This window comes from Ochotona curzoniae, unplaced genomic scaffold (genome assembly GCF_017591425.1).
Source record: "Ochotona curzoniae isolate NIBS_2020 unplaced genomic scaffold, NIBS_Ocur_1.0 contig_1302, whole genome shotgun sequence".
In the NCBI taxonomy this organism is placed as follows: Eukaryota; Metazoa; Chordata; class Mammalia; order Lagomorpha; family Ochotonidae; genus Ochotona; species Ochotona curzoniae.
The window spans coordinates 3,385,100-3,397,210 of NW_024465035.1; the positions used below are offsets into that span (position 1 = coordinate 3,385,100).

Below are 12,111 nucleotides of genomic sequence, written 5' to 3' on the forward strand. Positions count from 1 at the left end.
TATTAGAGAAAACACCAGTGATCAGAGTGTTTAACACTGACAGTATGAATGGCCCAAGACTCAGCTCCTCATGCAAGGTTGCAACCCTGTATCCATGTCCCAAGGATGGCTTCCCAGTCAATTGGAGGAGTACACAGACATTTCCCCCAACGCACTGGGTTTCACACAGCCCAGGCCCCAGACTATTTCTAACTTCCAAGCTTAATATCCTCCAGCTTGCTCAGAACAACTTCCCTCAGAGCACTTGCTTCAGACCACTCCTACAGAAAATGCAAAAATGTTTTCTGGAAATTCTGGTATCCAGCAGTTGTTGCCTCTCTGCGAGCTGGTTGTGCAGTAAATGATGCAAAGCCCCTTTCTTGCTAATGAACTTCAATCAACACCTTCTCCAGAAGCTAGCCAGGCTTGAGCCAGCCCCACACAACTCCTCCAAGTAGCACTCTACAGATTTCAGAAAGTTGTCAAGTAACTTCTGGCAGTCACCAAAAAAATGTATCTCAGCTGCGAGTCACACTGGTTGTGTTTTCTTCCATTCAGCTTGTTATTTCCCCACTGTAGGTGGAGACAACAACGTGGTTAAAAACAGATACCTCCCTAAGGAAGCTGGCATTCCGGGGAGTACACACTTGTGACTGCAAACAGTTAGGAACAGAGCACTGCTCAAAGTGCACACACCAATAGATCAACATTTCTTTTTCTTTCTTTAAAGAGGAGTATATTTATTTTGAAAGTCAAAGCTACAGAGAGGAGGATAAACAGAGAAAGGTCTTCCGTCTGCTGATTCACTCTAGATGGCCCCACCAGCTGGCACTGGGCCAGGCTGAAGCCAGGAGCTTTTTCTGGGTCTCCCACATGGGCGTAGGACCCAAGTACTTGGGTCATCCTCTGATATTTTCCTGGTTGCATTATCAGAGAGCTGGATCAGAAGTGGAACAACTGGGACATAAACCAGTGCCCATCTGGGGTAATAGTATCACAGGCAGTTACCTTACCTGTGGCACCACAACACTGTCCCTTGCATGTATGTATCTGCTTTGAGACGACAATGCCTTCCTAGGGCTGCTTTGTCACATGATCTGCTTCAAACTTTAAAAAAGTCACCTTTATCATTTCCGTGGTCAGCAGAGGTCAACACATGATGAAAGATCCAGGCTTTGGAACCCCTCAGACCCAGTCTGGATTCAGGCTCTACTTGAGCACCATATGTAACCTCTCTATCTGGAAAATGAGAACATCATGCCCATTCTTCCGAGGGCTACAGCGAGGTTTGATGAGATTCCACATGTGAAGGAGCTTATCTCGGTGTCCTGTGGATACTAAGATGGCAATAACGATTCCAGCTCTCACCAGCCAGCCAGAATGTCTCCCAACTGGGCTCTCCTCTGTGCCAGAGCGGGATATGGAGAGATACTGAGCATACCTGAGGCTGGAATTCTGCCCTTCTCCTGGCTTCCTGGGTATGGAGAGAGGTATTTTAGGATCATTGCCCAGCTCACGGTGCTTTGGGAGCTGAGCAGGTAGCAAGTACACAACTGTACTCTTCTTCACTCAGTCACCCAACAGTAGGAGATGATTGAGACTTAATGATGCAGGTCTGAAGTTAATGAACAAACCTCGGGGTTTCCCACCTCATTGCTTGAGTTTTGAAAGGCAAGCTATAACTCTGGAGAAGGTCCTTAAAACGGACCTGACGCAGTAGGCAAGATAGGAAACAGTACAGTATTTTTGCAGACAAGATAAAAGGGAGTCCAGAAAGTTCATATGATTAGCGTTCACCCTGTGTGGTTTTGAGCTATGATGTGGAATTCAAGACCAGAATAGCAAATTCTGTCTCCACTGTCCTGGCTCCAGTGCTGTGTGCCGTAGGGGGCTGTGTACAGCTTTGCTGGGAGAAGAGCCATGAATGGTGAACTCTTGCCCAAGTGCCTTCTCCATGGGAACATGCTGATTCTGCAATGGACAATGCACTTTCTTCAGGATCTGCAGGGGAGCCACATGCCCAACACAGGCAAAGTCATGTCTGTTGAATTCATCACCTTGTTGAAACCTGAAGATGGAAATGGGTAGGCATGTGGCACAGCAGTGAAGACACCGATCTGGATGCGCACACCCATGCTGCTCCTGATCCCAGCTCCCTGGGAAGCAGATGACAACTTACATCACATGGAAGACTGGGATGTTTCGGCTCCCTGATTTTGGCCTGCCCCAGTCCTGGCTGTTGTGGGTATTCAGGAGAATGAACCAGCAGGTGGGAGATCTGTGTGTGTGTGTGTGTGTGTGTGTGTGTGTGTGTGTGTGCATGTGTGTGAGTAGTGTGTCTTCCAAGTAAGTGAAATAAATAGTTTCCTAAAAAATGGATATATTCAACTGAGTAAGAACTGCTCAGTTCTGGTACAACTCCACAAGACGAAAATCCAGATATGAAAATCAGCATACAAAATAAGCAAGTTAAGAGCAACAGCAACAACAAAAGACTTCCCTGAGATTTCTTAGTGACTCTGGGGAAAAACCTGGCTCCATGTCAAGCATATGGTAAAAGTCCAGAGAGGAAACACAGACCCGGGTGCAGCGATTTCAACTCTCTTCCTTTTTTGAGGGGTGGGGGTCAAGGCATTGAAGTTATTGCTGGTCCTTAGACTAGGCAGGAAGGACTTGGTCTTTCCACTCTAATTGACGATGCCATTTCTGGAAATGAAATTCTCATTTGATTTATTTGAAGGCAATGATTCAGAGATTTTTAACTTGAGAGAGAGCTTCAAAGTGCACCCAGCTTAATGCCTGTAGTTTATGGATTGGGAAATGGAGTCACAGCCTCACAGCACAAGCTTGTGCAGAATCTCCACTCAGGACTTTTAATCTGACATCCGGGTTGCTGCCCCTATGCTCCACCTTATGCACGAGTTGCCTGGATGAGACATGTCCCAGTTTGACATGACTCAGTGACTTCTTCCAAGAATCTCACAGATACGGCCATCTGCAAACACTGTGGCAGAGCCATGGGGCCAAGCCTTAGGTGAGAAGTGCTAGGGAGTCTGTTGAGCTGCTCCGTGAAGACATGCGGGGCATGGATCCGGGCTTCCGGAGTTATTCTGATGATAAAAGAGAAGCCACCAGATTGCATCCCTTGGGTATAAGCGCTGAAAGGAAGTATTTAATTATGGGTTTGCATGCCACATCATGCATGGCTGTCATTTGCAGAAATATGGATCTCCACAAACCACTTGCTCAATGCATGATCCAGGAATAGCTGTGTTTCCAATCCCTCCAGGCTGTCGGGTCTCTGACTCCTGACGTATGAGAACATAAGTGGCTAGCGAGCAGCTGCGTCTGACGTGCTGATGGGCTCCCCGATGCTCTGACCCAGGCTGGCGCCATGGCCGCTCTGCACAGCTGCTCCGTCCATCGAGAACGAAAGAGTTGGAACAGAGGAAACAGTTGCACAAATTGAGGAGTAACCCCTTTCCTTTCTTCTCTGAAGAGTGATCCTAAAATTATCCTCTTTCCCAGCAGATGGACCCTGCAGAACTGAACTGATGACCTATTTTTTCAATTTTATCAAGCAGCAGATACATCAATTAATGTTGCTCTGCTCCAGGGTTTGGTAGGAAGGCTGAAATTAGATTTATAGATTACCTGCCTCCATGCTGTGTGAGGAGTCAGAAATGCTTCATTTCTCCCTCTCTCCTCCTGGCACCGGCCACTCTCAGCACTCCAGTCTCTTGCCAAGCCTTTCTCACTTTCCCATGCTCCTCTCTTGCTCCTAGGTATCCTGCTGCTGCAAGCAGAGCCTTGTGAGCACGGAACACATGGCTGGCCAGCACACCTCTGTGTCCTGGGCACCGAATGGGAACAAGTGCATAGGAGGAACACTGGCACGGGGGGTTTTCACGTTTGTAGGTTTTTGAGAAGTAGAAATTAATCTTCTGATTCGCTTGAACATATCAGGAAGGGAGTTTGCTCCCAGCGCCCCAAACATGTGGTGACTTTTTGGTAAAAGACAACCAAGAGACTTGTGGTAGAGATACAACTCCTGAAAATCTTCAGGATGGGTGCAACAGGTATTTTTTTTCTAATACTTCCTTTTTTCATGTTTATTCAAATGCTTCCATGAGATCTCTGATCCCAGATGAATGCTTCCAGGAGCGCAAGGTGTCGTGAACAGCCACTGAGACATCAGGGCCACCCAGGATGACCGGCTCTCTCCTGCTACTCACTAATAGCATGCTTCAGAAACAATTCTTCCTGTATTTCATTCAACCAACACACAGTAGATGCTTACTATGTAAGGTTCTAGGATTTCAAGGGATAAGGCATTTTCCTCCTTTTACCCTCGAGGAAGCTCTACTAGGCAAAGCATATAGGCCCCTCTTAGTTGTCCTATCCACAGAGTGAACATGCTATGGCCAAGTGACTCAGCAAGGCCACCAGTGTGAGCTGCTCTGTGAAGGAAGCTTCAGGGCCATGAAGTGCTGCTTCCATCTCCCTTCCCACACTGCAGCACCTACGCTCTGCTCTCGGGTGCTCCAGCCAGCTCCCAGCTGTTCACAGACAACCAAGCAGGCCATGCTTCCCGTGGCTTCAACACAGTGCAGGGCTGGGCTGTTTGTGTTCCCACGTGTTTGGCAAATTCCTCATTCTTCAGCATCAGATAACTTCTCCCTTCGCTTTGATACCTGTCCAGGCGTCCCCCAAAAGAGCTAAGTCCTTTTCGGTTGTGGAACGTCTGTACTCCACTCGTGGAAGCCTAACAGAGGCAGCGGATCACTAGAAGTCTTTGGTCACTCAAGTCTTCAAGAGCCGGGACCGCACCTGTGCCTGTTGTCATCTCTACCACACACAAGTGAGAAGCGATGCTCTGGTCTCTTGCAAACAAGGAGGCATGGGGTTGCTGCTGTCCCATTCGCATGTGGAACTGTTTTTGTCTCCTTGAGTCTAAGTGGGGCTGTCTCTGTGATGACAACACTGACCTCAAAGACGAGGTCCCCAAGGTGTTGTAACTCCCACTGTCTCCTCTTGGAATGTTTGTTCTTAGGACCCAACTTAAAAACGTCCAAGAGGCCCGAGGGACACATAGTGGCAGCCACCAGACACACATGTGGACAAAGCTTTGGGCCATTCCAGTTGCACTCCTTAATCAGCTCCAGCTGACACCATGTAGAACACAGATTCCCCATTAAAGCCTGCTGTATTTTCCAATTCATGAACAAAATAAACTATGGTTGTTGTGCTGGGTCACTGATGTTTGGAGGGATTTGTGACTCAGCATTGGAGCAATGCCTCTTTCATCGCTGTAGGCCCAGTGTCCAGCCCAGGGCCTGGCCAGAGTTGTCACCCATGGACAATTCAGTCATCCATTGTAGGGATGCCCTTTGCTCAGCAGCCACTGCGGTTGCTGGGTGCTTCTGCTGAGGCGTACAGCCCGCTTCCAGCTGAAGAACACTCAAGTCCTTGCTTGCAAGACTCCACCTACTTTTGTATGTTTCCTCCTGGTTTGAGTAAGATGCTACCTCCAAGCTAGGTTCCACCCCTGGACAGCAACACTTTGGCCATTCTCACTCATTCTTTTTCTATGTGGCTCATGGACACCCTTCAGAAACAAAAGTAGGGCATGCTTTGGTCTTGATCTTTGCATATGCCTCCCAGCCAATAGGGCGGGAGAGGCTTTTCTCTCTGCTGCAGGTTGGGCGACGAATCACAAGCTTTAATCAGCTCCAGAAAGATGGGTGAGGATGGATGGCTGTGACTCAGTGTTCCCTTTCCCTGCCCAGAAGTACCTCCTGGTAAGACAGGTGGTGCAGGTATCAGAAAATAGCAACCTGCTTCTCTCAGAGCTGCAAATGAAGATAGCCAGCAAGATGTGTGCGTGTGGAGGGGATGTGTGTGTGTGGCACTGCTGGTGAGAGGTAGAGACGGCATCTGTGTGAGTCACACGGGGCTACGGAGCTGCCGCTGTGACTCACCCAAGTGCCAAAGGCCCTCTCCCCACATCCCACTCGTTTGATTTGTCCAGCCCTCATTCACCAGTGCCTGCTGCATGCCCTGCTCCTGAGGACACACAGCTCTTTGTTCTCTCAGCAGCAAGCCTCAGCTCACCCTGCTTGTGTCTCTCATGCCAGCCCATACTGGATCAGGCGAGTCCACCACGTGGGTTATCCTCGTGGGACCTTTCTCCCCAGCCAGCCAGCGTGCATTCTAACATCACACATGCCCCCTGAGCTGCTCTCACCCTGAGGAAGGAGTCCAGAGCTCCATTCTCCATGAACTCTGTGATGATCATGACAGGCCGACTCTTGGTGACCACGCCCTCCAGGCGAATGATGTTGGGATGGTCAAACTGGCCCATGATGCTGGCCTCGCTCAGGAAGTCCCGGCGTTGCTTCTCTGAGTACCCAGCCTTCAGCGTTTTGATAGCCACGTAGATTTCCCTCTTGCCTGGCAGTTTCAAGCGCCCCTTGTACACCTCTCCAAATTCTCCTGCAACAGCAAGAACGCAATGATTATTCTCTTCCCTTGCAGCCTACGGAACCACAAGGGGAGGCATCTTGTCAAGAACAATGGCGCTCAGAGTGGAATCGTGTTTAAGGTGGCAGAAATTCAAATACTGTTCTTTCATTGCAACTAGAATGTCTTGGCGCTAATCAGTTCGTGGCAAACACAAAAGAAATACCAAAATACATTCCTTACCTAGGCTCTTGGAAATAACTTGGATAACTAGAGTGCAATTTCCAAATTTACAAACTTATGGGTTTGTTTTCCCCCTGTTTAGTTTTTCATTTGTGTCCCAGCTGAGTAATCGAAATGGTCAGCCTCGCTTAGCAGAGTCCTAACTCATTTGTAGCTGATGCTGGCTCCAGAGCGTCCATGGGATGAGGGTGTATTTGAGCATCTGGGCGCAGTAGGAGATGTATGCTGCTGGTGCCCCCACACTGCTCTGAAAGCAGTGGGGTCTGCCAAGTCCTGTGGAAAGCAGGCACTGAGGATCTGGGAAAGGAAGAAGATCATTTTCGGAAGGTCAAAGAGGAAAGAGGACTGGGCCGCACCTGAAGGGCCCTAGATTATCCAGCAGATCATCCTGTAAAGTCTCAGCCAATCCAGCAACAAGTTCCAAAGCAAAGAGCTACTGATCCAGAAACAACTGGGTGGGTCCTGACCTGTCCCTGGCTGGGAGCCTCTTTGGAGAAACTGAGGCAGCCCCCGAAGCACCACAGTGGGAGCTCACTGCTAACCACACTGCTGGCCACGGGCAGGCAAGGCAGTTCTCCAAGCAGCACCTGCACGCTGCCACAGCACTGAAACTTTTCCACAGCAAAATCACCAACAGTAAAAACAATTCTGGTGACATTGTTTCACAGGTGCCTAAAAAAGGGAAAGTGCTGAATTCTGTTTAACGTGATTTTACGATTCAGTTTGGTTTTGTAACTTCCAACGTTTCTCACGTGAGGAAGTTAAGTATCTGCTGGTAAGTGCATCGCTGCTATGCGTATCAAAGGCCTGACAAGAGAAACGTGGGTTTCTGCTGGGGAAACTTTCTTTTTTTCTCTTTTAGCTTCTGAAATAAAATGACGGTGCCAACTGTGCGCAATCAGATAAATTACTGGCCGCATTAGAAAGACAAGCTAACATGGCCCCTGCGGCTTCCTGGGAGCTCCTTTTGTTTTCCTGCACAAAAGGAGATTAGAAGAAGCTGCATGAAAAGGATTTGACACATAACTACTCCAGAGCACTGAACCTGATGGCACATGGGGCTGGAGAAGTGGTTGCTTTAAGCACCAGGAGGAATATTTCAGCCTGGACCTAACATGAAGATAGGTGTCCCTTGTAATATTGACGGTGACATTGATCGCACGCTATTCTGATGAACCGACTGGGGTCAGACAGTCTCTTCTACATTTGCAGCTTACGCCTCTACTGCGGTGCCTGGGACGTGACAGGCATAGCAATCGAACAGCACATCACACTCGTCACCTGGCCCCGCCCACTCTTGGGTGAGCAGCTGCCAGCGTCGAGCAGCAGCATATCCAAAGGAAGTGGAAGGACTAGTATGTAAATGTGTGTGTTCACCAACGATTACTGAAACAGTATCATCTACAAACATTGCATCACCCTAACCGGGGAATGGCTGAAAAACAGCATGTTCACCTTGCAAAACACCATGAGCTATTGCAAACTAATATCAGAGGGTATGGACTGACTTCAAGAAAAGTCCACATTACGTTGTTGAGCGAAGAGAAGCAAGTGATAAGATAGGATATGCAGTATGTGCCCATATGGTGTGTGTGTGTGCCTATGCACGCATGCAAAAGAAAAAATGATGGAAAATCTTATCAAATTTATTTTTAACCTCAAATTATTTTTAAAAATGGTGACACTAGAAGGATGGGAGTGTGAGGGGAGAAGTAGAGATTAGTATACTTAATTTAGTAACTTTTTGTTTGAACTGTTATAATAAGCATTAAACTGGTAGCTAAAATGAGCAAGATTTAAAGAAAAGTACTGGGAGATAAGAGCCTGAAACTTATGTGTTACACTCACATATGTGGACATAAATCTGTATTTCTATATACCGGTGCACATGTATGTAATTCATGCCTATGCTTCTTTGCTCTAATAGATATTCAATAACTATGCAGAGTGCGTAGTTGGTAAATGCACTAATTAGTGTTATGCAACTAGTATCACATTAGCAAGTACAGCACAAAGTTTCTTCCTCATTGTCACAACAATGACTTCAACTGTTTCTTTTTTCTTGAAATAGACATAATTGAGCATTGAGGAAAGGGTATGCGTATTTTCCTTCTTGGAGGAGATGCTACACAAATACTACTCACGGGCTCCCTACCGTGTGCCAGCTACTATGCTAAGCACTTCACGCAATACAGCCCACTCGCCCCTTTGACCTGGATACTACCATGCCAATCTGACAGGAAACTGAGGCACTCGGCAAACAAGACCCATGCCACATGACTGTGAGCGACAGGCAGGCTTGTTGTGCATGTCCATCATTTTGCCCATCACACTGCCACAAGGTCACCATGGCTCAGTTGGCAGTGCCACGGGGAATGCAGCTGGTGGATGGGAAGTCTCCATTCAGGCACCGTTCCCCCAAACTGTTCAGCACCTAACAGCTCCCATGTAGTGACTGCCATGGCAATTCAGTGTGGTGAGAGCACAGCAAATGGAACTGCTGGGGGCTAGCACAGTGGCTCAATTAGCTAATCATCTGCCTGCAAGCACTGGCATCCCATATGGGCGCCAGTTTGAGTCCTGGCTACTCCACCTATGATCCAGCTCTCTGCTTACGGCCTGACAAAGCAGCAGAGGATGGCTCAAGCCTTTCAGCTTTTGCTTTCACATGGGAGTCCTGGAAAAAGCTCCTGCTCCTGGCTTCAGCTCAGCTCAGCTCTGGTTGTTGTGGCCATTTGGGAAGTGAACCAGCTGATGGAAGATCTTTCTCTTCTTCTCTCCTTCTCTCTGTAAATCTGACTTTCCAATAAAAATAAATCTTAGAAAGAAAGAAAGAGAGAGAGAAAGAAAGAAAAAAGAGAGATAAATAAATAAATGGAACTGCTTCACAGATGTTATTCATTTAAGGTTCTTGCCCAGAAGTCAACAGCAATCATAATGCTTAAGATTCAGGATATTTGTCAATTCTGACACAATAGTGTGTGGAGTGAGCAAACAGCTCCAGGTGAATCTGGTGTTCCCCAGTGCCCACACAGACACGCACAGGGAAGTTAAGCACTGTTTCACACCAGTGCTTCTCTAAGTTGGCTGCCCCTGCAATTGCCCAGGAAGCTGCCCAGAGTTCAGATCCCATGTCCACCTCCCGAGATTCTGATGAACTGATCTGAGGAGGACTCAGGTGTTGACATATTTCAGAGCTGCCCTCAAGATCAGCTTCAGAATTTGCAAAATGAAAATGCAAAAGCCCTGGTTAGAAAATCATGGAGAACTTCAAGACTGTGCCAGCAGAGCATCCAGCTAAGCAGGGGCCCCTCTGAACCCTGGGCCTTTGTGCACGTCACAGGCCTATGAAGCCAGGCCTGGGGGCCCAGTTGACTTGGAGGCACAGTCAAGATGGAGTAGACTGAAAATCAGGAGCCAAGCCAAGTATATTTCAAACAGATGAGTGGATTGCCAAGAGCCCAGAGCCCCAGGGACTCATCTCTGCAGCATTTGGGAAGCCGAAATTGTGTCTGGGTCGACACACATGGTAGGCTTCATGGGTGAAGAGCCCTTGGAAAAGAAGGAAGAAAGACACCAATAAATGTATGGATGTGCACAGCTGCCTCTACACAGAATGATGTTGACCGAATTATTTTCCTAATTGACAAATGTAATCTCACTGTTTCATTTCTGTGGCTAACTGATCTAATACTTCAGCTTGGGGAAGTAATGGAAAATAGCCCAAGTGTTTGAGTCCCCTGACCCCATATAGGGAAGCTGGATGAAGCTCCTGGCTTCAGCCTAACCTATCCCTGATCTTTGTGGCCATCTGGGAAGTAGACAAGCAGAATCAGTCAATCTCTCTCTCTCTCTCCTTCAATATAAACAAATAAACTTTTAAAAATATTGAACAATACAGTTTGCTTTCCCAGTGGACAGTGAGGAAGGCTTTGCAGTCAATGACTTCGGTGTTTCTGATGCTCCCAGGATGCTGCTCGGCGGTGCCTTCAAGAATGGCGATTCTGTAAAAATAGCTCCTTTCCCGTCTGGGAAAGAAATGACTTCATATTCTCCAAGCCAGGAGATTTTCAAAGTACCAACCACACAGGCAGTCACTTAATCCCGACTTCGCACTTGGAGGCTGTGTTTGGCCCTGTAATTAAGTGACCCCGAGTGTGAGTAGGAGGGCACTGAGTCCAGGAGCAGGTGCCAAGTCCACCTGGGAACCACACCTGAGTCAGCCGACCTTGGCAGGGCCCTTCACTCCATGGAGCTCTGCTTCCTCTTCGCTGTACAATCAAAAGAAATGACACACTGCCATGCCTTCTTTCAGGACTGCAAACTGCAAGGAAGCATGCTGTACATGGCACACTGTCTAAGATTCACATGGGTGGCAATCTCCAACAGAAGGGATGGGGAGCGGACGTGGCAAGGCTCAGAGTTGTGTGTCGGGGGTGTGGTACTGGGGAGAGCAGAGAGAAAAGCAGTTCAGCCTTGTGAGATTTGCAGGGAGTGACCCAGGATGTTAGTCCAGTGTCTGCCTGGACTAACAGAGAAGTCTTCCTGCCAGGCACTGGACACAACGCCCCAGAGACACCCAAGATGCTCAGGTCTGGGGGTCTCTGGTCCCCTAAGCAACTCCCCAGGCTTGAGGGAGGTAGGCATATCACTGTGACAAACGACACACCAAACCAAGACCCCGAGCCACTCACAGTTGGAGAAACTGCTTCTTCCCTGCCATCTTGGACTTTCAATGCAAACACAATCTTCAAGACCCTTTGCTTTTAGATCATTTTCCTGCAAGCAGGGCCAGGGCTTGATGTCTGTGGTGCTTTGATTTGCCATGATCTGCATTCCAAAGATTTTTGTCTGATAGGAGCCTACATCATGGTCATGCTTATTCCATTGTCTTAGAGGAACATTCTGATACCTAACAAGTAGCTTTCATAGATCAGAAACTCGCCTTAGTATTTCAAATCAGGGTTTACAGGAAAGGATGCATTCAGAAGATGGCTGGGGCTGGCTTTTTACCTGCTGACTCTTTCCAGCAGCAGGCATGGCGTCACTGTGGCCTGGCTGGACTCCAGTGCATCTTTGCAGCTGATCCTGGACCCTTGACCCTCTTCTATGGCCAAGGAACCACTTTCTTGATTAGGATCCAGCCCCCAACTTCAGGTCCGTCTAGTGGCCCATGACACTTAACCATGGATATGCCCTCAGCCTCACCTAGGCACTTGCCAGCAAACACAGATTCTCCAGCCCAACCTGAACATCCTGGACTCAAAGCTCAGGATGTGGGGGCCGTGGGATCTGGCTGCACAGGGCTCCAGCTGTGTGTGCTGGGGCTCAGGTGTGACATCAAGACAGTCTGCTGAGGGTAGCCGAGCCCATTCTAGAGCTTTCCCCCGCAGACAGCTGCTGACATTATTACCTACAAGTTTCAGC

General features: G+C 48.2%; 1 protein-coding gene across 1 annotated transcript in view; it reads right to left on the reverse strand.

Moving 5' to 3' along the window:
• The window catches only part of EPHB1 (EPH receptor B1), a 348,433-nt gene that overhangs the window by 38,336 nt on the left and 297,986 nt on the right, over positions 1-12,111 (reverse strand). The window contains exon 11 of the mRNA XM_040965142.1: positions 6,227-6,474. Coding sequence (XP_040821076.1) covers positions 6,227-6,474 — 248 coding nt within the window. The remainder of the gene's footprint in view (positions 1-6,226; positions 6,475-12,111) is intronic.